Source organism: Sebastes umbrosus, chromosome 22 (genome assembly GCF_015220745.1).
Source record: "Sebastes umbrosus isolate fSebUmb1 chromosome 22, fSebUmb1.pri, whole genome shotgun sequence".
NCBI lineage: Eukaryota > Metazoa > Chordata > Actinopteri > Perciformes > Sebastidae > Sebastes > Sebastes umbrosus.
Window position 1 is genome coordinate 1,323,696 of NC_051290.1, and position 27,514 is coordinate 1,351,209.

The 27,514-nt window shown below is 38.2% G+C and overlaps 3 protein-coding genes across 5 annotated transcripts in view; 2 read left to right on the forward strand and 1 right to left on the reverse strand.

Moving 5' to 3' along the window:
* The first annotated feature begins 1,739 nt into the window (after window positions 1–1,739).
* Window positions 1,740–27,514, forward strand: part of LOC119481829 (butyrophilin subfamily 1 member A1-like) — a 69,045-nt gene continuing 43,270 nt past the window's right edge. Inside the window, exons 1-7 of one of the 2 annotated variants that reach the window (XM_037759083.1) lie at window positions 1,740–1,834; window positions 2,167–2,275; window positions 4,922–5,263; window positions 5,505–5,780; window positions 5,860–5,982; window positions 6,798–7,379; window positions 8,989–10,286. In XM_037759083.1, coding sequence (XP_037615011.1) covers window positions 1,826–1,834; window positions 2,167–2,275; window positions 4,922–5,263; window positions 5,505–5,780; window positions 5,860–5,982; window positions 6,798–7,379; window positions 8,989–9,962 — 2,415 coding nt within the window. In that variant the 5' untranslated portion in view covers window positions 1,740–1,825 and the 3' untranslated portion in view covers window positions 9,963–10,286. Of the gene's footprint in view, window positions 1,835–2,166; window positions 2,276–4,921; window positions 5,264–5,504; window positions 5,781–5,859; window positions 5,983–6,797; window positions 7,380–8,988; window positions 10,287–27,514 lie in introns of those variants that run through there. The other variant, XM_037759084.1, reaches the window with a different exon arrangement.
* Window positions 12,411–27,514, reverse strand: part of LOC119481851 — a 30,690-nt gene continuing 15,586 nt past the window's right edge. Inside the window, exons 6-10 of one of the 2 annotated variants that reach the window (XM_037759148.1) lie at window positions 15,577–15,630; window positions 15,378–15,455; window positions 14,868–14,948; window positions 13,907–13,995; window positions 12,411–13,039 (exon numbers count right to left, since the gene is read on the reverse strand). In XM_037759148.1, the coding sequence (XP_037615076.1) occupies window positions 13,031–13,039; window positions 13,907–13,995; window positions 14,868–14,948; window positions 15,378–15,455; window positions 15,577–15,630 (311 nt within the window). In that variant the 3' untranslated portion in view covers window positions 12,411–13,030. Of the gene's footprint in view, window positions 13,040–13,906; window positions 13,996–14,867; window positions 14,949–15,377; window positions 15,456–15,576; window positions 15,631–16,273; window positions 16,508–16,953; window positions 17,032–27,514 lie in introns of those variants that run through there. The other variant, XM_037759145.1, reaches the window with a different exon arrangement.
* Window positions 24,017–27,514, forward strand: part of LOC119481826 (golgin subfamily A member 6-like protein 6) — an 83,187-nt gene continuing 79,689 nt past the window's right edge. Inside the window, exons 1-4 of the mRNA XM_037759079.1 lie at window positions 24,017–24,114; window positions 24,957–25,298; window positions 26,531–26,818; window positions 26,916–27,047. Of these exons, the coding sequence (XP_037615007.1) occupies window positions 24,021–24,114; window positions 24,957–25,298; window positions 26,531–26,818; window positions 26,916–27,047 (856 nt within the window). The 5' untranslated portion in view covers window positions 24,017–24,020. The remainder of the gene's footprint in view (window positions 24,115–24,956; window positions 25,299–26,530; window positions 26,819–26,915; window positions 27,048–27,514) is intronic.

Sequence of the window (27,514 nt, forward strand, 5' to 3'; positions counted from 1 at the left end):
AAGTGTATTTTTATAAAAAGATTAAGTTTAAGTAGTAAATGCACTTAGTCTTTTCTGTATACTTGTCACTATGAGCCAAGTGTACTTAGACTTTTCTGCATACTTGTCAGATATTAGAGCCATGCTGGTAGTATTTCTAAAAATTAAGCCACCTGATTGGATGATTCAAACCAAAGTTTCACTGATTTAATACGAGGGAAGAAAGAGGGAAAAGAGCTAGAGTTCAACTTTGCATGTGAGTGAGTGGTAAAAGAGTCTAGTATTTTCCTGTTTGACCTGTTGAGCTCCATTTATCTGAGGTAGATGGTGTGAACATGAATAAGAAGTCCCACTCTGCCCCCTGCAGACCTGTCATCTCTCTCACGCTTTATAACAGATTGCATGTTGTCAATGCTCCAGTTGCATTGGCTTCAGATTTTATTATGTGTAGTATTTTATGATAGAGTAGTAGTTATCAGCTCCCTGACAACTGGATCAAAGTTCATCTTCTTATTTGTATGTAACACATTAACTGAAAGATCAGCTAAAGCCTCCAGCACGGAGACATTTATAGTCACTGGTTTGGCACTTTACTTTTTATGTACTTGTCAGAGATATACTTAACAAAATGATACTTAAATATACTTGGGTTCTACTGACAAGTATACAGAAAAGTCTAAGTATATTTGGCTTATGCTTTTTATTTGATAGAATAGCCTGTTAGAGGGTGTGAGAGTTTGAAAACATATGTTTGATATTAATTAACTAAAAATCTTGCAGAATTGTCTTCGTTTTTGCATCCTTTGTCCACATTTTTCTTTTTTAATCTATTCGCAAAATATCAAGTCGAATAGCAAAAGTCTGTTCATGTTATGCAAAAATCAAGTATTATAAGTTAAAGAAAACTTACAAGTATACTTGCAGTAAAAACTAATAAACTAGTAGTTTACTGAGAGCGTACTTCAAAGTGTACGTTCATAAACTAAAAAGACTTGGGCTACAAGTATATAACTAGTACACTAACAGCATACCTATAAGTTCACCTCATAATATAGTTGCAGTACAACATACATGTTAGATGTGAACTAGTTGTGTACTCAAAGTTTACTATTCTTATAAGCCTACTTTTACTTAATCTTTTGATGGAGATACACTTAAGAAAAGTATAATTAAGTATTCTTGAGCAGCAGGCTGGAATCTCCGCTAAAAAGTGGGATACTTGCAATATAAAAACTATTAAACGAGTAGTTTACTGAGAGTATACTTTAAAGTGTAATTTCATAAACTAAAACATGGGCTACAAGTATATAACTAGAAAACTATCAGTATACTTAAAATATAGTTGCAGTACAAAATACAATTTAGGTGTAAACTAGTTGTGTACTCAATGTTTATTATTCTTACACTTAAAAAGTACACTTAAAAGTACACTTTTATAAACTAAAAAGTGGGCCAATTTAGTCCCAATAATTATTGAAGTAGTACACTTAAAAGTATAGTACTAGTACACTGATATTAGTATACCTAAAACATAAAATATACTTTAGAAATATATTTGAACTTTACTTAATTTTGCTTCATTAAAGAAACTTGAAATATACTACTTTTTTGTAAGAGTTGCTGTTTAAGAGGCTTTTCCATCAAATTGACGTGGTTTTCTGAACACTTCGAGGTCTGGGTATATGAAACTATTAATACATCAACGTTTTTTACAACAGGTCACACAGACTTCGATCTAATAGGCTGAGCGGAGGGACTGCAGTAGATAAGGCTGAGCAGGTGCCGTATACTGTATTTGTTTGATTTAAAGACTTTGGACCCAGTGCAGCTCGCCGACTGAGAAAACATGCAAAAGGTAAGAAATCATTTTGCTGCTAAGATTTGATTTTTTAATTCAGAGGAAACTTCAACTTTCTCGAAATGAAAGCAAGTTTGCTGTCACAGTTGGTTTTCTACGGAACATGACTCATTTTTCATAGCCCGAGCAGACGGACTTATGCACTCAAAAATGTTCTGAAAATGTCTTTTAAACTTCTTCATCATGTTGTATATCTTCAAAGGAATGAGTTAGGTAATAGCAACCTAATTTCTGAATGTTTTAAGAGATCAATATGTTTATTTTTTCCAGAATATCAAACCATTTCTGTCCACATCTGAATTTAGTTTGTGGTTTAATTTAATCCCCAGCTCTGCATCATGCCTGACCAGATGGCCAGACTGTCCTGTAAATCTCAACTCAGCTCTTTGATTTTCCATCACGCTGTTGCCTTCCTTCTCCTAACACACTCCCACGGAGGTAACGTATACATTAATATGATGATAAAGCGCATTATTGTAGAATATAATGTACTCATGTACTGTATGTGCTAAATAGGGTGGACAAAACAATGTCAATAAAATGCAATGCAATATAAACCTACCTCTAACTACGACCTCAGTAATAAAGTTTAATTAACACCTACGAAAAAAATAGAATGTATTAGATGTACTAGTATTATAATTAAAAGTGCACTAATTCAGTACTTCTTGGGACTAAATTGTCTCATCTTTTGGTTAATAAAAGTATACTTTAAGTGTAAGAATAGTAAACTTTGAGTACACTATATATATACTGATTGTACTTTGCCAATGATATATGTTTAAGAAAGTACAAATATAAGCCAAGTATACTTAAAAATATCTGTATACTTGTCAGTATAAGCCAAATATCCTTAGATTTTTCTGTATACTTGTCCGTATAAGCCAAGTATACTTTGATTGTTTTGTATACTTGTCAGTATAAGCTAAGTAAACTTAAGTATACTTTTGTTAAGTATATTTCTAATAAGTACATAAAAAGTAAACTGAAAGTATACTCTCTTATTTTAAATTGAATAGAAGTATACTTATAGCACACTTGAATAAACTTCTTTTTGGTAAGGAACTGAACATTACATTTTTTTTAAAGCTGCTTTATAGGAGAGTGGTTGTTTTGGATTGCATTAGATTGCACACATAAAATTATACTTATAAATGCTATTAATTTATGGACAACTGCTGTTCCACAAATACTATAATAATCAGAGCAGATGATCATAACATTTGTATTTTAATGGATACCACCACTGCAGGTTAAAGACATGCATGTTGAGTGCTCTGTATTGTACTGAGATTGTACTGTGCATGATGTAAGCCAGCGCCATGGCATTACCTTCCCATCAGGACTGTGCCTTTGCTTTTAAAAAATAACTTTAATGTTTCATCTTTTGCATTTGGATTTATATGGATACAACACTGCCTTTAGACTTTCTCGGGCTGAGACTTTGTACCCACTAAATCATTGTAAATCATTTACAACATTAAAGATATGCTGCTTTGCTTTTTACTATGCACTATGCGAACAATCATTGCCAGGTAGCACTGCCTTGAATGCAAAAATATTGTCACCTCAGAAAAACTCTGTGGTAAAAATGAAAGTGAAAGGGACTCTTGTGTTTGTTTGACTGATATGGCTTGTTTGACTTTGGCAGGTCAGTTAGATAAAGGCTGACCTCGATAATGTCGGGATCATAATGTTGGTTTATCATTAACGTTGTGCAGAGTTTATTGAAGTGCTGCTGGCTTAAAGATGTCTCTAGTCCAGTGTTGAATACATACTGTAATTATTTGTTGCAAACAAATTGTGTTTTCAGAGTTGTGTTTTTAGCGGTGCTAGCAGCATTAGAGATGGCAATGTCAGTCTATTGGCCCGTCGATTGGTCCACCATTTTTGGCCAGACTAAAATATCTCAACAACTATTGGATGGATTGCCATGACATTTGGTACAGATACCCATGGTGCCCAAAGGATGCATCCTAAAGACATTGGTGATCCTCTGACTTTTCATCTTGCGCCACCAGCCGGTCAAAGTTGTCACTTAACCTAGGAGATATCTTTACATTTATTTGAAAGATTTGTATAAACTTTTGTAAAAACATTCATGTGAATTGTAATAACTTTGGTGATCTTCTGACGTTTTGTCTAGCGCCACCATCAGGTCAACTTTTCAATGTGTCCAATACTTTGTTTTATAACCAAATACCTGCAGAACTAAAGACGTTACCATCAGCCTCAGCTGCACTGTGGTTTGTTCTAACAAGCAAGATGGTTGTAAGATGATGAACATGGTAAACATTAGCTGTCTCAATTTGGATACTTCCGTTAGTACACTTCCATGTCGTACACTGTGCACACTATTTACTTATTTGTGTAGTGCGTGTATTCCGACAGGGTAGTGTTGTCTCAAATCACACACGGCCGCTATGTATTTACTGAAGCTCGGTAGAACAGCCGGTGATAGTCAGCCAATTACTACTGTTGTGTCAGCAGTTATTCAAATCAGACGGATATGTTAACCCAATAATGGCTTCTATTCGACTACAGTAAAGCACATTTATGACAAAAATTTGTATACTTCAGTGTTTGGAGTTTCACTTGCAACTCCAGCAGCTTCCTTGCCCGCCATTTTCACAAGTTTGAAACAGGTTGGTGGCCCCTCCCCTTCCACTACGTAGCAAAGATGGCAACCAGAAGTGTCCGGCGTTATGAATACAACATCCGGGTAATCGTAGTGCACTTCATTTTGCCACACTTCTCAGTATGAACGCACTTATGCGCTCAAAATAGTGTAAGTACGGAAGTAAGCAAATTGAGACACAGCAAGTATATCTGCTTATCACCAGCATGTTAGCATGTTGATGTTAGCATTAGCTTAAAGCATATTGTAGACATTGCTTCGATGTTGCTCTTTCGTCTATTCTTGTTCTGTCTCTTCTAAACCCTAAATAACATCATCAATGGAAAAATTATGAAGCTTTAACCTGCACTTCAATTTCAATTGCAAATAAAAAAGTTGGAAAACAACAGTTTAGTCAGTTGTTGATACCGGAGTAGGAAATTTAAAAAACAATGTTTGTTCCTCAGGTCAGTCTCAGGCGACTGGTCAACCTCAGCCAATAGTGGCAATGGTCGGTGATGACATCACTTTGCCATGCCACGTGAAACCTGCCACGGATGCCGTTCACCAGATGCTGGAGTGGTCGAGACCTGACCTGAACCCCAGATTTGTCCATTTGAGGCGGTTCGGCGAAGACCAACTGGTTGATCAGAATCCATCCTACAAAGGAAGAACATCGGCGTCCATCGACAGACTGAAACAGGGAGACATGTCACTGACGCTGTCCAAAGTGAAACTCTCTGATGAGGGAACGTACAGATGCTTCAGTCCAGGGTTAGAAACAGACTCTAGTGTTCAGCTCGTTGTCGGTAAGTAAGCATACTTGTTGATGAAGCATCCTTATAGTAAACGTGAAGATCCTGTCAAATGAAACCAGCAACATCTGTAGGGAGGGTTTTTCTATGCAAAGTGACAGCCATTCATTCAAACTGTTAACTTACCAGGCCAACAACTAAAACAGGAGTTCTGCTTTGTGTCCTTAAAGTCAATATGGATAACCACATCATTAAACTCAGGCTGATTATTCTCTGGCTTTTCTCTCTTTCACAGTACCAGTATCAGTCACCACCATCGAGATAACCAAAGTCAGCAGTGGAGTGTTGCAGTGTGAGTCTGAAGGCTGGTATGCAGAGCCTGAGGTGTTGTGGCTGGACGGTGAGGGAAACCTCCTCTCTGCAGGACCTCCAGAGACAGTCAGAGGTCCTGATGACCTCTACAATGTCAGCAGCAGAGTGACTGTGGAGAAGAGACACAGCAACAGCTTCACCTGTAGAGTCCAACAGAAGAACATCAACCAGACCAGAGAGACACACATCCAGGTTCCAGGTGAGTTATTCATTTATCATCAATGTTTTAGCTTTAAACCGCTGATTTTTAAATAATAATCTGTATTTTATCCTCTCAGATGATTTCTTCACGGATTCGTCTGGTTCTAACTCTTCTGCTTCTACCATTGGTTTGGTTGTCGGCATCTTGTTTATTCTTGTGGTCGCCTTCGTTGTGTGGAAATGGAGACAAAACAAAACCAGTAAGTCAAGAGGTTTTTAATACAACCCTGAGATGGTTCAGGATGTTCTCATACACCGTTCGTAGCTATGCCAACGAAGAGTAACGCACTGTAATTCGTATATATCCCACAAAATCAATTCGTATGTAATCCATGTAATTGTGAACCAGGAAGTATAAAGAGCGCCAAACACCGCGTAGGGAGGAGGTCAGGGGGGATTGGTGGGTCAAAAAACACCAGACTTTCCACAGGAGACTGCTGATTGTGTCCCGTGTGAAACCAGAAGTCAGCGTTGATTTATCTGTCGCGCAAGTTACGTCACTTCCGTTGTTATTTTAAATCAAACCACGATCTTTCCCCTAAACCTAACTAAGTAGTTTTTGTCACGTAATTAAGTAATGCCACTTCCGGTGTGGCGAAACTTAATGACGATCTTTGCCTAAACCTAACTAAGTAGCTTTGTTGCCTAAACCTAACAAAGTGTTTCCTATGAAGACAGAAGTTTATTTTGAAAAGACTGGAGTGGAAAGTTGATGCTGGACATTCGTAGGAAAAATGAGGGATAACTTTTCGCAAGATATCATATGAACCATTGTATAAACATACTAATTTTACTCATTATAGTGACATAAGGAAGAGGTTTTACACCTTTGGTTTTGGTGAAATACACCATTTCCATGCAGTCATTTTTACAGCACATTCCATATTATTATCATTTAGAGGTGTTCATTGTTTTCAGTCATTTTGATGCAAACAATGTTTTAGCTTCTTTTTGATACGCTTGTTGTGTTTTTGCAGCTAATGTCCGTCTTTTCTGTTACTGTTTCTGCACACAGAGAACAAGAAGCACCTTGTGGATGAAGAAACATCGGGAGGAGAAGAGAGGAAGAGCAACTCTATAAATAATGATTCAGAACAGGAGGCTCTGATAGAAAGAGAAACAGACAGCAGAGAGAAACTCACAGTAGAGACAGAGACAATGAAGAATCAGGTCAAGATGGAAGAAGAAAACAGCGCTGAATGTTTAAGTGAAGAAACAGGACGTTCATGTCAAATAGAGGAGGAAACACACCAGGAGAAAGCGGAAGGAGAAATTAACAATACTCCAGCAGAGGGAGAAACACAACCAGAGGAAACAAAGTCTATACATACTGAAAGAGCAGCTCCAGGTCCAGCAGAGAGAGGAACACAACCAGAGGAAACAAAGTCTATAAATACTGAAACATCAGCTCCAGGTCCAGCAGAGAGAGGATCACAACCGGAGCAGCCAGAGCAACCAAATACTGAAAGAGCAGCTGAGGGTCAGATGGATGGAGATGGACAACAACAACAGGTTAGGTCAGAAGGAAAGGCAAAGAATGATTCGGACAACAGGGATGACAATGCCAAGTCAATAAGTGAAGAAACACCAGCTCCAGGTCCAACAGATGGAAGAACACAACCAGAGCAACCAAATACTGAAAGAGCAGCTGAGGGAGGACAGACGGGGAAGAGTGACGCCACTCCATGTCCAACAGAGAGAGAAGGACACACAGATAATAATAGAGACAGGAAAGATGGAGTGGACAACACAACACCTCTGTCTCCAGCGGATGGACCATCTCAGAAAGATGAAGACGAGGACACTGAATCTATAAATAATGAACCAGCAGATCAAGGTTCAAATGAGGGAGACACACAAAGAGATGAACTCCAGGCAGGAGCAGAGAGAAACACTGAGGACGAGAAAAACACTGAAACAGAACGTCCATCTTCACCAAAAACAGATCAGCCAACTGAAGAACAGCCAGAGAAGAGTCCCGACAGCAGAGATGGAGAGGACGGTATGACACCCAGGAAAGAAAACACAACATCTGACCAGCCCCCGACAGCACAAGCACACAGGGATGTGGAGAATACAGACGAAGAGACAGAGAAAACAGAGGGAGAAACACATGAAAAGCAACGTATTAATGGTCAGCCAGAGAAGCAGGTAAATCAGGAAGACGTTAATGATGACCCAGAGCAAGAGCAGCATGAGGAAAGAGAAGACTCAAAACATGATGTGAATGAGATTAGATCTACAGAAGAAACAGGAAATCGAGAAGAGAAGCAGAAAGGGATGATGAAGGAAACAAAGAAGGAGAGATCAGAGAGAAGTGACAGAAATCAAAATGTGGCAGAAGATGAGCATCATCCGAACACCGGAGGAGATGACGCTAGTTATTCAAGTGGCATCCCAGATCTTCAGCATGTGACGGGGGGAGAAACAGACCAACAACAGAGCGCTGACGATAGACAGAAAGGTGATGGAGCATCAGTTTTTAGTGTTTGATGATGGAGTGAAAAACATGAAGAGCAATTTAAAGCAGAAAAAGAGACACTGACAAATGAGATTTAAAAAAATAAAAACTATAGCTAAAGAAAGAGTTAGAGAAAAGTTGGCGAGGAAAATCTGTCACGTCCATTTCCATTGTATAAACATACTAATTATACTTATTATAGTGACATAAGGAAAAGGTTTTACACCTTTGGTTTTGGTGAAATACACCATTTCCATGCAGTCATTTTAACAGCACATTCCATATTATTATCATTTAGAGGTGTTCATTGTTTTCAGTCATTTTGATGCAAACAATGTTTTAGCTTCTTTCTGATAAGCTTGTTGTGTTTTTGCAGCTAATGTCCGTCTCTTCTGTTACTGTTTCTGCACACAGAGACCAAGAAGCACCATGAGGATGAAGAAACATGGGGAGGAGGAGAGAGGAAGAGCAACTCTATAAGTAATTATTCAGAACAGGAGTCTCTGATAGAAAGAGAAACAGACAGCAGAGAGAAACTCACAGTAGAGACAGAGACAATGAAGAATCAGGTCAAGATGGAAGAAGAAAACAGCGCTGAATGTTTAAGTGAAGAAACAGGACGTTCATGTCAAATAGAGGAGGAAACACCAGGAGAAAGCGGAAGGAGAAATGAACAGTACTCCAGCAGAGGGAGAAACACAACCAGAGGAAACAAAGTCTATAAATACTGAAACACCAGCTCCAGGTCCAGCAGAGAGAGGAACACAACCAGAGAAACCAAATACTGTAAATATTGAAAGAGCAGCTGAGGGTCAGATGGATGGAGATGGAAAACAACAACAACAACAGGTCAGGACAGGAGGAGACGCAAATGATGATTCGGACAACAGGGATGACAATGCCAAGTCAATAAGTGAAGAAATACCAGCTCTAGGTCCAACAGATGGAGGAACACAACCAGAGCAACCAGATACTGAAAGAGCAGCTGACGATCTGATGGATGGAGATGGACAACAACAACATGTCATGACAGGAGAAGAAGCAAAGAATGACATGGACAACAAAGAGGAAGATAACAAGTCAACAAGTATAGAAACTCCAGGTCAGGATTCAACTGATGGAGAAAATAATGATTTGGACCAGACAGGAGGACAGACGGTGAAGATTGACCCCACTCTATGTCCAACAGAGAGAGAAGGACACACAGATAATAATAGAGACAGGAAAGATGGAGTGGACAACACAACACCTCTGTCTCCAGCGGATGGACCATCTCAGAAAGATGAAGACGAGGACACTGAATCTACAAATAATGAACCAGCAGATCAAGGTTCAAATGAGGGAGACACACAAAGAGATGAACTCCAGGCAGGAGCAGAGAGAAACACTGAGGACGAGAAAAACACTGAAACAGAACGTCCATCTTCACCAAAAACAGAGCAGCCAACTGAAGAACAGCTAGAGAAGAGTCCCAACAGCAGAGATGGAGAGGACGGTATGACACCCAGGAAAGGAAACACAACATCTGACCAGCCCCCGACAGCACAAGCACACAGGGATGTGGAGAATACAGAGGAAGAGACACAGAAAACAGAGGGAGAAACACATGGAAAGAAACGTATTAATGGTCAGCCAGAGAAGCACCTGAATCAGGCAGACATTAATGATGCAGCAACATCAAGAGCAGCATGTGGAAAGAGAAGACAGAAGAAGAAGTGACAGAAATCAAAATGTGGCAGAAGATGAGCATCATCTGAACACCGGAGGAGATGACGCTAGTTATTCAAGTGGCATCCCAGATCTTCAGCATGTGACGGGGGGAGAAACAGACCAACAACAGAGCGCTGACGATAGACAGAAAGGTGATGGAGCATCAGTTTAGTGTTTGATGATGGAGTGAAAAACACAGAGAGAAATTTAAAGCAGACAAAGAGACAATGACAAATAAGATTAAAAAAACAAAACTATAGATAAAAGAAAGAATACAGATCAATTTAAACTGGAGGAGCCAGAGGACAGAAAAGTTGGCGAGGAAAATCTGTCACGTCCATGTCCAAAGGGATCCCTTGACCTCTGACCTCCAGATGTGTGAATGTAAATGGGTTCTATGGGTACCCACGAGTCTCCCCTTTACAGACATGCCCACTTTATCATAATCACATGCAGTTTGGGGTAATAGTATTGTGTTATGCTAAATGCAGTACCTGTGAGGGTTTCTGGATCAATATCTGTCATTGTTTTGTGTTGTTAATTGATTTATAATAATAAATATATACATACATTTGCATAAAGCAGCATATTTGTCCACTCCCATGTTGATAAGAGGATTAAATACTCGACAAATCTCCCTTTAAGGTTCACTTTGAACTGATACAAAATGTGTGATTAATTTGCGATTAGTCATGATTAACTATATTTTAATCGACTGGCAGCCCTAATGAAATATATGTTCTCCTTGTTTGAGTTGTAGAGTCAACACATAATATTCCAGCTGCCTTACAAACCAAATGCAACCATGACATTTTTTGTATTCATAATTTTGGATGTTATGATGTTTCATGGTCTGAGTTCATTGTAAATAAAGATGTGGTGGAGGAGGCTGTGACTGCACTGACAACAAGAAATGGCATTTAGAGCTTTTTTATTTATCTTTTCAGCATCATGTTAAACTTCTAAATTGTCTTTTTATTACCAGTTTTTAATATGTTGCATCAGTGTGATGATACTGTATGTCCTTTATGAAATAAATCCAAAGATCTCCATCTGTCCTGCAGTTCTTATTGAATAATTTATACAAAACAACTAAATAGATAACGACAACATACACTTTAATAACACTCATTTATTTATGTAATCAATCAGAAACATGTTCAGAGCTTGTGTTGTGTCTTAATATACGACAACAGTCGTTGTATTTAGCAGCTAATGTTGCACATTGAAACATGAATAAGTCAGTTTCTGAGGATCAGGGAGATGGATAAACTCAGGATATATGATATTTATTTATTCAAAGAAACTTCTCTTAAATCTTTATATTCCTCACAGTTCATTAAGAAGTGAGATTCTCTCTCTGCTGTCTCGCTGATTGCTGCAGAGCTGATTCACCTGTTAAACGCTGCACACCTTTAATCAATCTACTCATCAACACTGCAGTATATCAACTCCAGTTCTCTCCTTCACTCTCTGTCAGAGCGTTGTCTCTACTGTGTTGGTCACTGGTGTTAAACTCTCTTTGTTGCTACTTAAAGATAAGGTCTTCTTCTCTCCTCCTTTAATTGTTGCTTCGTCTTTCACAGCCTCTCTGCATTCCTTCCATAAGCTTCATTAATTCTCTTCTCCGTCGTGTTTATTGTCTGATTGTTATCACATGTAAATGGGATCAAACACATTCAGAGAGCTGTGTCCGTATTCTCAGCAAGTTCAAAATAATTCTGATTAATAAAGTGTTTCAGTATATTTGAGCAATAACAGTTCTCTATGGAAGAAGAGATGTGTTGATGAGACAGATGATGATGGTGTTTGGTTTTACAGCAGAAGGCAGAGTGAGAGTTATTATCCATACTGGTGATGAGTTACCAGTGTGTGAGAGCTTCAATAAAACCTAAATACAAGACTGCCTGTCATGTTATTATTGTTTTATTATTATTATTTTAACCTGCATGCTCTTATACTGTATGATATAATATTATTTATGATAGCTCTTTTAGTCTGAAACAGGAGGTTTTTGAATATGATAAATACTAATATCTACATAGCTGTCAGTCTAACTGACGTACTGACATTTTGGCATACATTTCCAATAGGACAGGGTAATATGTCAATATTACTTGTACTTTCATAAACTAAAAAGTGGGCTACAAGTTTAATATAACTATTAAACTAACCGTATACCTATTCACTTGTTTAGTTCATAGTGTAGTTGCAGTACAAAATACAACTCGGATGTAAACTAGTTGTCTACTCAAAGTTGACTGTTCTTACACTTAAAGTACACTTAAAAGTTTACTTTTAGAAACTAAAAAATGGGCCAATTTAGAAGAAGACTCCCCGACTTTATTATAGAGACCAAATAAATGCATCAGTGTGGCTTCATGCTGGTGGTCGACCACAGTGAGGGCATGAAAAAGCTGCTTCTGATAAACAGACGTGTGAACAGAGTAGATAGAACGACGAGGTTTCACTGTTACACCGCAATAAAAGTAAACTGTTGCTGCTGTACTGACTGATCACATCGTCCAGATGAACAGTTAAAACAGGACTAATAAATGCACAAACACTATACTCTCTTTATTTCTAATATACAAAATCTGCCATCTTTTGTTTTGAATTCAGTTTAAAGCTTCACAAAGTGCAAGTGTAAATGGAAAGTGTAGCTATATTTATAAGTTAATGACTTGTGTTTTGTTACAGAGTGAACAGAAGACACAAATACAACATGTTGACATATGAAAGGTTTCATGTAGCTGCTGGCTGATTATTGGATAACATGTTTTTGTTGCTGAGTTGAAAAAATACACAAATCCATTGAACACAAAGCTGCACATTCAACATTATTAATGTTTCTTCTTCTCTTTCACACATTAACACGGAATCTTCTTCAGTCAGATGTCTCTGCTCTATGTGGCCTCTAACTGGGTCACTGAGTGAAGTAAGTGAAACCACAGTTGTGTGTTTCAACAGTTTAGCAAATAAAAGAAATTGTAGAGCTCAGCCTCAAGTCATTCAGTTGACTAGAGATGTCGTCACTCCAGGTCGGCGTCTTCAAGGCTTCGGTGTCCTGCAAACCTTCATCTCTTCTATGGAAGACAACATTTACTGATTAACACTAATATTGTCACGACCGTTTCTTTTTGTGTCTCCAGCTCTCCATGCCACCAATGGAGCACGTGAGTCAGTTTTATATTTAGTTTCTCTGTATATTGCAAACTGTTTTTATTCTTAATACTGTGAACCTTGGCACATCCCCTAGAATATATCTTTGCATATTCTTGCCAAGCTTTCATTTTAAACATATATATATATATATATATATAGTAATTTTCTATTCTGTGATTCTTGTTTATGCACCAAAACACCAGATTCCTTGTATGTAAAAAATAATCTTGGCAATACACCTGCCACCTCTCTCCCCACACGGTTTCTTATTTAGCTTATTAATTATTAGCGTTTTGTATAACAGTTGCCGCTTGATGTGAAACCATGGTTACGAAATGTTAAGACAGTTTCTGTCGGATAGAGGGAAGTTGGTCGAAAAGCTTGCCGCTGTATTTATACACTAGATCTTAAAGAGGGGAGCTTCATTCAGCTGTGAGCGGGACTACAAACAGAGATCACGGTCTGGTGTCTCCTGTCTCTCTGATTGCTGCAGAGCTGATTCACCTGTTACAGGCTGCACACCTGCAACTCGTCTACTCATCAACGCTGCAGCGGATCAACCCTAGTTTTTAACTCCCTCATCTCTCTCAACTAAAGTCTGGACCAGTGTCCTGTACCACACCGTAACTAATACATTTTGTGTTCTTGGCTGATTTTGACACACACCACTTGAGTTCACATTTAAAGGAGAATACATGTCCTACAGTTGTAGTGTGGAGAGTTCAACATCACTTATAAAAGAGTGATTAGTGAGATTAAGAGGAAGTTGCTGCTGTGAGTGTCATTACCTTCAGGACCGGAGCGTAGAGAGGTTCCTGCTCTGAGTGTTCGGCTGCTGTGGACCTCGGAGTCGCTGCAGAGTTTAATAATCCGGATTCTGCTTTAGAAACAAGTATAATTCATGTTAATACACAATAAATCTGATCATGTTTTTCTTTTGTTTTATAGAATGATATAAATAAATTCACATTCATACTTTGCCATGGTAACCTCTTGTTGTTTTAAAAACCGTTTCACACCTTTCATCTCCAGAATACACACATCTAAAGTACTATACTATTCTGAGGTGTACTACACTGAGAGGCCATTAACTTCTGTTTGTTTTTTTTAACATTTTCAAACCGTGACTAAAATATGAAGTGAGTTGATGCTCCAAAAATGTCCATTTATCACACCATGTATCTTTTACAATTACTATAAATACTTTGAATTAATTGTAAATGTACATGTTAGTGAGGTCAGAGTAGCAGTCACTTTGTTGGGGTCAAAATAACCCAGGATGTAATGATAGTCATCGACATAAACAAAATAATGGTCAAAATATTAAAAAATATTCTTAATTCACATGTTAGTCAAATGGTAAAACATAAAACAACAACTGTCAAAATAAACAAAATAATCTAAATAAATAAAATAATTGTCAAAATAAATAAAGTATAAGTCAATATAAGTCAAAATAGTCAGAATAATCTTAACTCATAATAATCAAACAAACAAAATAAAAGACAAAATAAACAAAAAAAGTCAAAATAAACAAAATAATTGTCAGTAAAACCTTAACTCAAAAATAATAGTCAGTAAAACCTTAACTCAATAATAGCCATAACAACCTTAACTCCCAGGTGAATTCTACATGTGGACCTTAAACCAGATAAAGATGTGATGTTGAAATGTCTGTAGTTGTGCTGTGTGATCTGCTTCTTAGAAAATATGTGAAATTGTCCACCTGCATGTGAATAACATACGAACCCTGTTGGAGATCATGTGGAGTTTTACTCATCGTCAAAGTAGAGTAAACAGGTTGAAGTGAGGATTCATCATCGTCATCATCTGAAGGAGAGAAACATCAGAAAGCAAGAGACACACGGTTAATTATAAATACTGTTAATAGACTGAAGGGGTGAAAAGGACCCCTCACCTTCATCAGTTTGTGGTTTTCTGCTGTTGTTGGACTCGAGATGGAGGCTCAAATTATCAGCAGCATCTGCAGCGTCTTAAATAAAACACCCAGTGAACCACACGCTGAGAAAATGTAAAAATAATCCACATGGTGTTGCTCTCTCAACCGACACCTCAACTGTCACGTCCAACATGAAAGACAGGGACTCTTCTCGTTATTTTCATTTTCTCTGTGGTTAACCTTCTTAAAGATGATATATACCCTGTGTCTCTCAAAGTGTACATGTGCTTATCAAATATAAAACAATAAATATATAAGTAATCCATTAAAGTCTTGCTGTGTTCCTTACATCAGGTTACCTTTGTTTTTTCTGGGTTTTGTGACGACGACTGCATACGTCACGTCGTCTAGATCCTCTGCAGCGTCCTCTCCATAGACTGACACAGAAAACACATTTAGTTTTAATTCTTTAGTCATTAAGTTAAAAAATAAAGAAATATATAAATGAATGTGTTGGAGTTTACTTACAAAGTTGTCATAAACAACTACAGTCCTCACCATTATGACTGTCCTCGTCTGAGAGTGACGCTGCTGTTGGCGTCTTTGAGGAAACTGATCATGTTTTTCTTTTGTTTTATAGAATGATATAAATAAATTCACATTCATACTTTGCCAGGGTAACCTCTTGTTGTTTTAAAGACCGTTTCACACCTGTCATCTTCAAAGAATACAGTAAGTACTATCCTATTCTGAGGTGTACTACACTGAGAGGCCATTAACTTCTGTTTGTTTTTTTTTATATTTTCAAACCATGAATAAAATATGAAGTGAGTTGATGCTCCAAAAATGTCCATTTATCACACTATGTATCTTTTACAATACTGTAAATACTTTGAATGAATTGTAAATGTACATGTTAGTGAGGTCAGAGTAGCAGTCACTTTGTTGGGGTCAAAATAACGCAGGATGTAATGATACCTGTCAAAATATTAGTCATCGACATAAATAAAATAATGGTCAAAATATTAAAAAAAATTCTTTATTCACATGACAGTAAAATGGTAAAACATAAAACAACAACTGTCAAAATAAACAAAATAATCTAAATAAATAAAATAATTGTCAAAATAAATAAAGTATAAATCAACATAAGTCAAAATAGTCAGAATAATCTTAACTCATAATAATCAAATAAACAAAATAATATTCAAAATTAAACAAAAATAGTAAAAATAAACAAAATAAACAAAATAATAGTCAAAACAACCTTAACTCCCAGGTGAGTTCTACATGTGGACCTTAAACCAGATAAAGATGTGATGTTGAAATGTCTGTAGTCGTGTTGTGTGTGAGCAGCTTCTTAGAAAATATGTGAAATTGTCCACCTGCATGTGAATAACAAACGAACCCTGTTGGAGATCATGTGGAGTTTTACTCATCGTCAAAGTAGAGTAAACAGGTTGAAGTGAGGATTCATCATCGTCATCATCTGAAGGAGAGAAACATCAGAAAGCAAGAGACACACAGTTAATTATAAATACTGTTAATAGACTGAAGGCGTGAAAAGGACCCTTCACCTTCATCAGTTTGTGGTTTTCTGCTGTAGTTGGACTCGAGATGGAGGCTCAAATTATCAGCAGCGTCTGCAGCGTCTAAAACAAAACACCCAGTGAGCCACACGCTGAGAAAATGTAAAAATAAACCACATCATCATCGGTGCTGCTGTCTCAACCGACACCTCAACTGTCACCTCCAACATGAGGGACAGCGATGCAAAGGAACTCTTCTCATTATTTTCATTTTCTCTGTGGTTAACCTTCTTAAAGATGATATATACCCTGTGTCTCTCAAAGTGTACATGTGCTTATCAAATATAAAACAATAAATATATAAGTAATCCATTAAAGTCTTGCTGTGTTCCTTACATCAGGTTACCTTTGTTTTTTCTGGGTTTTGTGACGACGACTGCATACGTCACGCCGTCTGGATGCTCTGCAGCGTCCTCTCCATAGACTGACACAGAAAACACATTTAGTTTTAATTCTTTAGTCATTAAGTTAAAAAATATATAAATGAATGTGTTGGAGTTTACTTACAAAGTTGTTATAAACAACTACAGTCCTCACATCATGATTGTCCTCGTCTGAGAGTGACGCTGCTGTTGACGTATTTGAGGAAACTGACGGATAGAAAAGCAAAAATGTTTCGATCAACAGAAACACAGAAAAGACATTTAAAGTTTAATATTTCAAAAACAGTATAGACTATTCTTGTATAACTCTGTGTAATCTTTCCTGAGCTTTTGGACACACTCATGCATTGTACATTTAAAGTTTAATATTTCAAAAAGTGTAAAATATTTATCAACCGACTATCAACAACTGTGTAAAACTGTTAAATATTAAAGAAAACTACAAACACAAGTGTGTCAAAATAGATATAAAGGAAGACAGGATATAGCTCAGTACATTTATGGGTTAGTTCGGTTGTTAGTTGTTAGTTGTTAGTTTCCCCCACATCATTAGATTATTGTATAGTTACACTAGACGTTTTAAGTTCTTTAAGCTGTTTCCTTCCATTTTAAGTAAAAATAATGGAAAACAAGTCAAAATAAATTGACCAACATGAAGTTACACAAGCATGTAACATGATATCCTCAAAGGTTATAGGCTAAGGGAAAGTTAAAAATCACATTTTAATCCGTCTTATAATATTTTGTATGATTTTATATTTGTAGCTCTTTCTGGGAAACATCATGTGATACACAGGAAATGACTTGTTTAATATGTCTGTTTTGAACTGTTTAGTAACCATCAATACAATATGTAACAATATATAATAATATATATATGAATTAACGGCTGCTTCAACGCAGCCTTGCAATAGTTTTTGGGTTTCTCACAGCCACGGCTCTAATTTAAAACTCATAACCTAAAACATGTGATTAGTTGAGCTTGTTGAAGGCAGCATTTAGTTATGTTCAGTTCAGCTGATTATTTGACCTCCATGGAAGTGATTTACACGGTTGCTTTCTTGTTTAGGTGGTTTGTTATTGATACGTATCATATTACGGTGATGAAGTTAACTTCTCTGTACCTCCCACCACCAGCATCACAACCGCTATTAAAATGGTGACGACGACGACCGGCAGCAGGATGAGGAGCTGAGAGCCGTTGGAGTCGGAGTCGTCGGAGTCGTCGTCTTCGGAGAGGAGCTCTTCGTGAGATGATGTTGGAGAGATGGTAGGAGAAACGGTATTTGCTGTAACATTACAAATAACACTACGTATGGAACTTTAAGTGTAAATGTATATTTTTTTAAACGTGAGAAAGTTGCAAAATATAAATATTGATAACATCACATCACAATGATCACAATGTTTACGACACTGGCAGGCACATTCTTTTAAAAAACAGCCATACTGAATTTATATTAAGCTTCAAACAACTACATTTGTCAAAGTAGAGGTAACATGAGTTTGCTCATATACAACTCGTCTATATGTTGTTTTGTAACACTGTTCTGTCTGACCTCTGACAGCCAGCCAGCTTCCTGGTGAATCTCCAACTCCAGAGATGCGGCAGTTGTAGACGCCTTCATCAGACTTGGAAACATTGTGGATGGTCATCTCCCTGGCTGAACTGCTCTGCACGGGTTGGCCACCTTTGTAGAAACCAGCCGGGAGGTTGGAGGACGGAGTCGTCTTACTTCTGCAGCTCAGAGTCACATCGTCTCCCTCCGTCACAGGAAGAGCAGGAATCTCCAGGATCACATCTCCAGCTGAGCAACATGTCAGTAAAACGTTAGTTTTATGTACAAACTCACAACTAGAATTACTCACAATAGAACGCTGATTTAATCAAGTAAGCAGTAATTTAACAGTGACAGATAGCCGTAATAATAGAAGCCATGAAGGGCCCAATAAGCTGGTTGGTTTAGGTTGAAGTTACAGATTAGTTTGGGGATTTATAAGTATTACTACTCCTAGTGTGCTTCCAGGTAGAGAGGAAGGCATCCCAGACAAAGTCCTCACACACATCTGTACTGTAGTTTAGCAGTGATTGTGTCATGTTTAAAGACATTTTAGATTTCACCATAGACATAGACAAAACACATACTTTAGGAACTTTAATTAGAAACTAAAAATAGAAAAATGATTTGTTGATCAGTTTGTGACTGCACGTTTTTACATTTGCCTATACATTTAGCAAGATTCTGTAAAAATATACATTGAATAAAAAGTATTAAAGGAATACTTCACCCATGAAATGACCATTTGTATATCAATGACTCACCCCGTGTTACCTTGAATTATTGAAGAAATCTTTGCTCTCCTCTCACGCGTTCACGGTGAACGGGGAAACAAAAAACGGAGAAAAGTCTTGATGAATTGAAGTAAATGGGGGGGGGGCGTTTAACAACAGCAGAACTACATGAAAACATCAGTTTACTAACTCTCACACAACTTGTGCAGAATAATCCAAGATCCATTCGTATGCTCACTACTCGCCTGAAGTATATTGGCCGTATAGTGTTTTGAATAGTCAGGTTTTAGTGAAGATGCGTGTGTTTTATGAAGTAGTGAGCATACAACCGGATAAGTGAGACTTGGATTATTCTGCACAAGTTGTGTGAGAGTTTGTAAACTGATGTTTTCATGTAGTTCTGCTGTTGTTAAACACGGCCCCTCATTTACTTCAATTCATCAAGACTCTCCTCCGGTTTTTGATTCTCCGTTCACCGTGGAGGCGTGAGAGGAAAACGGAAACGTTTTCTTCAATAATTCCAGGTAACACGTGGTAAACCTGATTGTCTTGATCTGATCTGAGAACAATGCATATCATCAGTTGAATGACAGGTTAAAATAGATATGCAGTGGCTTTTGGAGATGCTATAAACCTACCGGTGACGGAGATGTTGACACTGTTGCTCCTCTCTCCTCCTTCAGTCTCACACCAGAACTCTCCACCATCTGATTGATAAACTCTCTTAATGGTGCAGGACCCTGTTGGCGTCTTAGTACATTCTACATCAGATTCCTGGTTATTCCTGATCACTCTCAAATGAGTCGAGCCATCAGATCCCTCACAGTCAAAAGAAACAGAGTCGTGTTCGAAGTGTTGCTGTCTGTTTGGAGTGACACGAAGAAAAGCTGCATCTGAAACCGAGAAAGAAATTATAGAGTCCAAAAGAAACGTTCAGAACTATGACATAGGAAACAAAATCAACAAAACCACTGTACAGTAGCTGTCTACACCTTGTGACAGATTAAAATGGGATTTTTTTTGCAAAATGTATTCTGGTATTTGCTAGTGACATGGAGATTAATTCATTAAACTCAACCTCTCCAAAAAGATTAAACATAACTGTAAGAACTTAAATCACAGCATAGAGACACATACAGATTTAAAAGGTCCTTTAGATAGACAGAATGATGCAAAATGTTTGGTATCTTTAGGAGTTTCTATTTGTTACTCACCACTTTTCAGAGTATAACTGTTCAGCAGAGTGAATTCAAGCATCACTGGATGAGCAAAGGAGCAAAGTTGAATATCAGACAGACGGTTGGATATACAGGATGTAAAAGGTAGATAAAGAATAAATGAAGTCAGTACTCACACAGTCTGAAGCACAGAGCGGTGACCCCCATGTTGTTTTGCTGCTGACTGCCTGAGAATGAAATACAGCTCTCTATATAGGCGAGGACTTCCTCTTTCTGTGCAGGTTATTTTCTGAACCAAACCTTTCTCTGTCTCTGATTGGTCGACCACTGCTTCCCCTCCGGTTGGCTCCAGTAGCTCAACCCGGGTAGCTCAGTAGGTCAACCCGGGTGGCTCAGTAGGTAAAGCGGGTCCAGTCAAGCCAACAACCAGAATCAATGACATAACTGAATGAATGGATGATTCACACTTTCTTAGTAAATATACTTAGCTGTGTTCTACCACTACTACAGAGAAAATACCAAACGGCAGTACAGAACAGTGCATTAACCTGTAAGGCCAATCTGCACACAGTGTGTGTCTTTTTGCTCTTTAAACTACGTCACCACACTGCCGGAGCACTTTCTCAGAGCGGTTACTGTTGCTGTGGATGGGTTCACATTAATGGAACCTCTGCGTTTCATACCAGCGCTTATTGGCATGGGTGACATACGTTACTAAGCAACTGTGAATTAAAAACAAAAATATGGTCCTCTCTCTAGGTTCCATGGTGGAGAGGAGGTTGTGTTCCTCTGGCCTTATCTGTTTGGCATGGAAAGGAGGTCGTGTTGCTCTGGCTCTTTCTGGTCGGCATGTAGAGGAGGTTGTGTGGCTCAGGTTTTACCTATCTGGCATGGAGTGGAGGTCGTGTTGCTCTGGCTCTATCTATACGGTGTGGAGAGGAGGTTGTGTTGCTGTGGCTCTACATATCTGGCGTGGAGAGGAGGTCGTGTTGCTCTGGCTCTACATATCTGGTGTGGAGAGGAGGTCTTGTTGCTCTGGCTCTACATATCTGGTGTGGAGAGGAGGTCGTGTTGCTCTGGCTCTACATATCTGGTGTGGAGAGGAGGTCTTGTTGCTCTGGCTCTACATATCTGGTGTGGAGAGGAGGTCTTGTTGCTCTGGCTCTACATATCTGGTGTGGAGAGGAGGTCTTGTTGCTCTGGCTCTACATATCTGGTGTGGAGAGGAGGTCGTGTTGCTCTGGCTCTACATATCTGGTGTGGAGAGGAGGTCTTGTTGCTCTGGCTCTACATATCTGGCGTGGAGAGGAGGTCTTGTTGCTCTGGCTCTACATATCTGGTGTGGAGAGGAGGTCGTGTTGCTCTGGCTCTACATATCTGGCGTGGAGAGGAGGTCTTGTTGCTCTGGCTCTACATATCTGGTGTGGAGAGGAGGTCGTGTTGCTCTGGCTCTTTCTGGTTGGCGTAGAGAGGAGGTCGTGTTGCTCTGGCTCTATCTGTTTGGCGACGCCTGGAAGCTGCTTGACATCCTCGTGGATCCACCTTCTCACATTACATGTATTATTTTTGTCATATGGATATTGTCTATTGTAGGAGCTAAAGTCTGATACTGTTGCTACTGAGGTGATTAGCCCTGGACTGAACCGCTTTTCGCTGTAGATGGTCCTTTAGTTGTCTGTTGTGCTGTACAAAACTGATCCTGAGTCCGCTCGTTGGTTTTACAAAAATAGTTAATTTATTCTTAATATGGTATTAAGGAAGCAAGTCCAGTTACCATAGCAACGAGTAAACAATAACAACACGGCAAACAATTCAGCGTCCCTGCGGTCAAAAACCATTTGCCCTTCCGGGCTAAACCCTGACGCCAACAACACACCTCCTTACTTATATACCCGTGGCTGGGTCAATCAATTAATACAGTGCCACCTAGTGTTCGTAGAAGTGAATTACATCCCAACCTCAGTATGTCAGCATCATGTTTTGGCTCTTACATCTATGTTGTATTTTCATTTTGTTATTGGAACTCTGTACACACACCATCTATCGCACGTCTGTCTATCCTGGAAGTTTTTCCTTAAGCAATGAGAGGGTCGTACTGTAAAGGACAGAGGGCCCCCTGAGGCAAATTTGTGATTTTGGGCTTTACAAATAAAATTGACTTGACTTGACTAGATGGTGCTTTGTGCAGCGGTACTGAACGCTGATGGCGTCACAAAGCCTCAATATTTGATGCCCTGGGAGTGATAACGGGCTGGTGAGATAACAGACCTAACAACTACCTCCTGAATGCTCCCCTTTTCCTGAATTACTAAGAAAACAAAAGGATACTAATATTGTTCCTGATGGTTTTGATTGAAGCTGTATAGTTTTATATTAGTGATCAGTTACCTGGCAACAGGCTCAAAGTTCAGCTCATCATAAAAACACTCAGACTGAAACTGAGCGTAGGAAAGCAGATCCAATCACCAGACTTTTTAAAGTTTAATTTATTTATTAATATATTGTTATCTGTAGCCTTTAATTAAGTTGTCATATTAATTCTGTTTCTTTGCACACACACTTTAATCTAAATCAACTCTTTTCTAATAATTAATTAATTGTTCTACTGAACCTGAATGCTTTTCTAATAATGTGGTTTTGAGAGTGACTTATAATACATTACATGTGGAAGTTTAGGGAGAAAATACATGAGCTGTTACTACATCATTTTCAATGCAAACTAAATATAATGCATGAGCACTCTGCAGTAGATAAAAAAGGGTGAGCCAAAGTCAGCAGTCTGTCAGTGATTTACAGACTTTGAGACAGATATCGTTCAGTCTGACCAACCGCCAACATGCAGCAGGTACGTCGTCTTCTTTTTGCCTATTTTACACGTTTCAACTGACTTCTATTCTTAAACACGGTATCACTTTATCGACATTAAAAGTGGGTCTGCATTCAGAGTCGTGGGCTCTGTAGTATAATACTCTCTAACAGATAATTAAGTCTATTTTAAATCCGGTGTAAAACATTGAAACCATCGAGGAAGCGTCTTTCAAATGTTGAGTAATTGTGCTGATTATTTTAAATTCAACCAGACTTTAGTTTTTATGATTATTTTAGATGGACGCTTGTTAGTTTTGACGGCAACATTTTTTATCATTTTCATAGGAGTCAATAGACTTTGTAGCTCACGTAAAGGACTCTAATGAAGGATGAACTATTAAATAAGCCTGGCAGAAGGAGCAGTCTCTGCCTTGTTGGCAAGAAAAGCGAAAGTATACCTTTAATTGTCCCATACATAGATAGTATCCATATGAACTCTCTATAGGACCGTCTGTGTTGCCAAAAGTGAAAGTTCAACTATATTACATTACGTTGTCAGTTTTGACATTCCAGTAGTAATGGTAAAGTTTGAATTTGTTTTAAATAAGAGAATAAGAGAGATGAGCCAGAAATGCAAGGAAAACATGTTTTAATTTTTTTACTGGATTAGTTATTTTGCTGCTTTCCAAAGCATATATTTTTCCATATGATGTATCGCTGCATGGTATCATTTGATTTTCAGAGCGTTAAGATGCTTCCCCAGAGGACCGGACTGTCCCTTCAGTCTCCGCTCAGACCCCTCAGAGTTTTGGTTTTCCATCTTCTGCTAACACACTCTTGTAGAGGTAACTCACACAAAGTATTAAAGTCACACAGTGAGGCCTCAAATCACACACAATTCCTAAATCATATCAATATATGCCATTAAATGAAAGGTTAAAGACTGCTGTTCAGTGTTTTTGGACACCTGGAACGCTTTGGTTTGTTTCAGAAAACTGAAGTGTTTCAACGTCATCTACAACCACATGTTGTCTACAGTTATTGATGTTATCATAAAGTGACATAATCACTTTTAACACTAAAGCAACTTGTGCTTTAGTTGCTACGATAAACTGTTCAGGAAAAACAAATTAAATACATTGTAGTGAACATTTTGCAGATAGCCTACCTTCTATATGAACATTTTGCGACTTATGTGATTTGTGGGAGACAAGTACAATACAAAAGTATTGGCATCAAAATATACTTAAAGGATCAAAGGTTTTGATGCATTAATGTGTTCATCACTTTAATGTTACAGTTGATAAAGGTGGACCTTATTTTTATTACTTTATATACTGCTGGGTAGTTTAATCGATAGTTATATATCATAATGTATAAGCTAATTTATATTTTGTATTATTAATCTGAATCAACAAGGTAACTAAAGCTGTCAGACAAATGTAGTAGAATAAAATATTTCCCTCTGAGATGTAGTGGAGGAGAAGATTAAAGTAGCATAAAATGGAAATACTCAAGTAAAGTACCAGTACCTCAAAATTGTACTCAAGTACTTTAGTAAAGTTACATTCCACTACTGTCTGCTGCTATTAGCACAGCATCATAATGTACAACGAGCCTTATAGAAATTAACATATTTAACTCCGTCCTACTGCAGGAATGAATTAACATATCTATTTCTTTCCAGGTCAGTCTCAGTTGATTGGTCGACTTCAGCCAATAGTAGCATTAGTTGGCAATGACATCATTTTGCCATGCCATCTGGAACCTGCAGTGGATGTTGCTGCCATGACGTTGGAGTGGACGAGATCCGACCTGAACTCTATATTTGTCTTTATATGGCGTGATGGTCAGAACATTATACATGTTAAAGATCCATCCTACACAGGAAGAACATCACTGTTCACTGATGGACTGAAGAACGGAAACATTTCACTGAAACTCTCCAAAGTGAAACTTTCTGATGAGGGGAGATACCAATGCTACGTTCCAGACCTGAGTAAAGGATCTTTCGTTGAGCTTGTTGTTGGTAAGTGGACACAGTGTATCTACACACACGAGTTATGACTAGGTGAAATGAGGTTGCAGATATCTGTAATTAGGTCAGAAGGGGGCGGAAGCTATTCAAACATACTATGGTTGCTGCACTGCAGACGTACGGGTTTATAAAGTATGTCTGGAGACAATAAATCTACAACACGCTGTACATTTCTATCACAACTCTCTAGTGAACAAAGCTCTCGTTGGCCACAGCCGGCCGCACATTGAGACCGATGTTATGCGTCCAGCTCAGAGGACTAAAAAGGCTGGTTGTGATTAAAGTGAGGTTGTAGCTCGTCATCTACCTCACTACGGTTAGAAAGAGCCCTCGTTGGTGTTTTAACAACTTATGAGTTATTGATCCGGAGAGTTTGAATCTGTGAATATCTTTCACACTTTATCGAACTATCCAAGTCAGCAAAAGCTTCTGCTGACACTGTTCAGATGCTTTGTTGGGCTGATATCCAATGGGAAGCCTTGATGAGCAACGTCATGACAACAACTCTGACTAGTCACAATGAGGTTATAGATATCTGTAACTGTGATTTAGGATAGTCAGAACTGAATTACAGATAGCTCTAAATGTCGTTCTGACTAGACACAATGACATTATAGATATCTGGAATAAGAACTCTGACTAGTCACAACTAGTCAAAACGCAATTGAAGATATCTCTAATAATATCTCTAATGTTAATTCTGGATAGTCAAGGTTAACTATTAAATGTTTAAACAGCTCGTCATAGTCAGCCAGTGATGTTGGGAGATGAAGAACACAACGACATGAAACATCAGTATAAATGAGGGTTAAACATGTTTTATAAGAACAGCTCAGTTGTAGATGTCATGGGCAGAAATGTTGTCTCACTAGGTTGATTAGTAAACTGTATATGATACATAAAAGAGTTTAACAAACACATAATCTGATATGCAATAATCTAAGACTGGCTTTCCGATGCAAACTGTTTCTGAATTTTCAAGTTTTAGTATTGGCAGCAGTAAATACTTTATGTGACCCCTTTGACTTCAAGCTGCTTCATCATCAGTTCAGGGACCAACTGCGTTTATTTGCCGTATAGAAACCATGGTCATCTCTGTTAGAAATAAGTTTAAAGGCAACGCTAATTGAGAGGATATTTATTATATACAATACATTTAATCATTCGTGTGGTGATTGTATTGCTGACTTCTGTTTTAAATGTTTCCTTTTACTCATCATCAGGTTCTGCTTCCTACCCGGTCATCACTTTAGCAGGGATCGATGAAGCCACCGGAGGAGTGATGTTAGACTGCAGGTCTGAAGGCTGGTATCCAGAGCCTGAGGTGTTGTGGCTGGACGGTGAGGGAAACCTCCTCTCTGCTGGACCTCCAGAGACAGTCAGAGGTCCTGATGACCTCTATACTGTCAGCAGCAGAGTGACTGTGGAGAAGAGACACAGCAACAGCTTCACCTGTAGAGTCCAACAGAAGAACACCAACCAGACCAGAGAGGCACACTTCCCTATTTCAAGTAAAAACAAATATTGTGTTTTATTATGTGATTTACTATTTTACTTTCAAATTGCTAAGGATTTCTAATAATGTTATTCTGTGTTTTATCATTTCAGATGATTTCTTTAACGTCCAGTCCAGTTCTTCTCCCGTCATCATTGGTTTAGCTGTTAGTTTGGCTGTTTGGATCATCATGTTTATTCTGTTGCTTCTCTTCGTTGTGTGGAAATGGAGAAAAAACAGAATCAGTAAGTCACACATTTATTAATAAAAGTTATTCTCACAGGTTTTATGGAGAATAGTGATATGAATTTTGTAAATTACATTTTAATTGGAAATGAAAATGTCTGTATTTTACAGGTTATGTTGATGATAAAAAATGTGATGGTATGTCTACTTTTATTTCCCATTAGGCCAATTCAGTCTTCTTTTTATAACCCATTTTATACTTCATTTTAGACTCAAATGTCTCTGTGATTTCTTAAAATGAACGTAAGTGCCTTTAACTCTCCTTCCTTTTTTTTTTTTACACACAGAGACAAAGAGAAGTCACTTGGATCACACTGAAAAGGGAGAAAAGAAGAACTGCTCTGAAATTAATAAAAGTGAAGATCAGTGTGTCACTGAAGAAAGCGAGAGAGAGCCGCTCATGCCAGGTGAAACGGTGCAAATGGAGATTTTGAAGGGAAACGGGCAAAAGAAGAGCAAACATGTA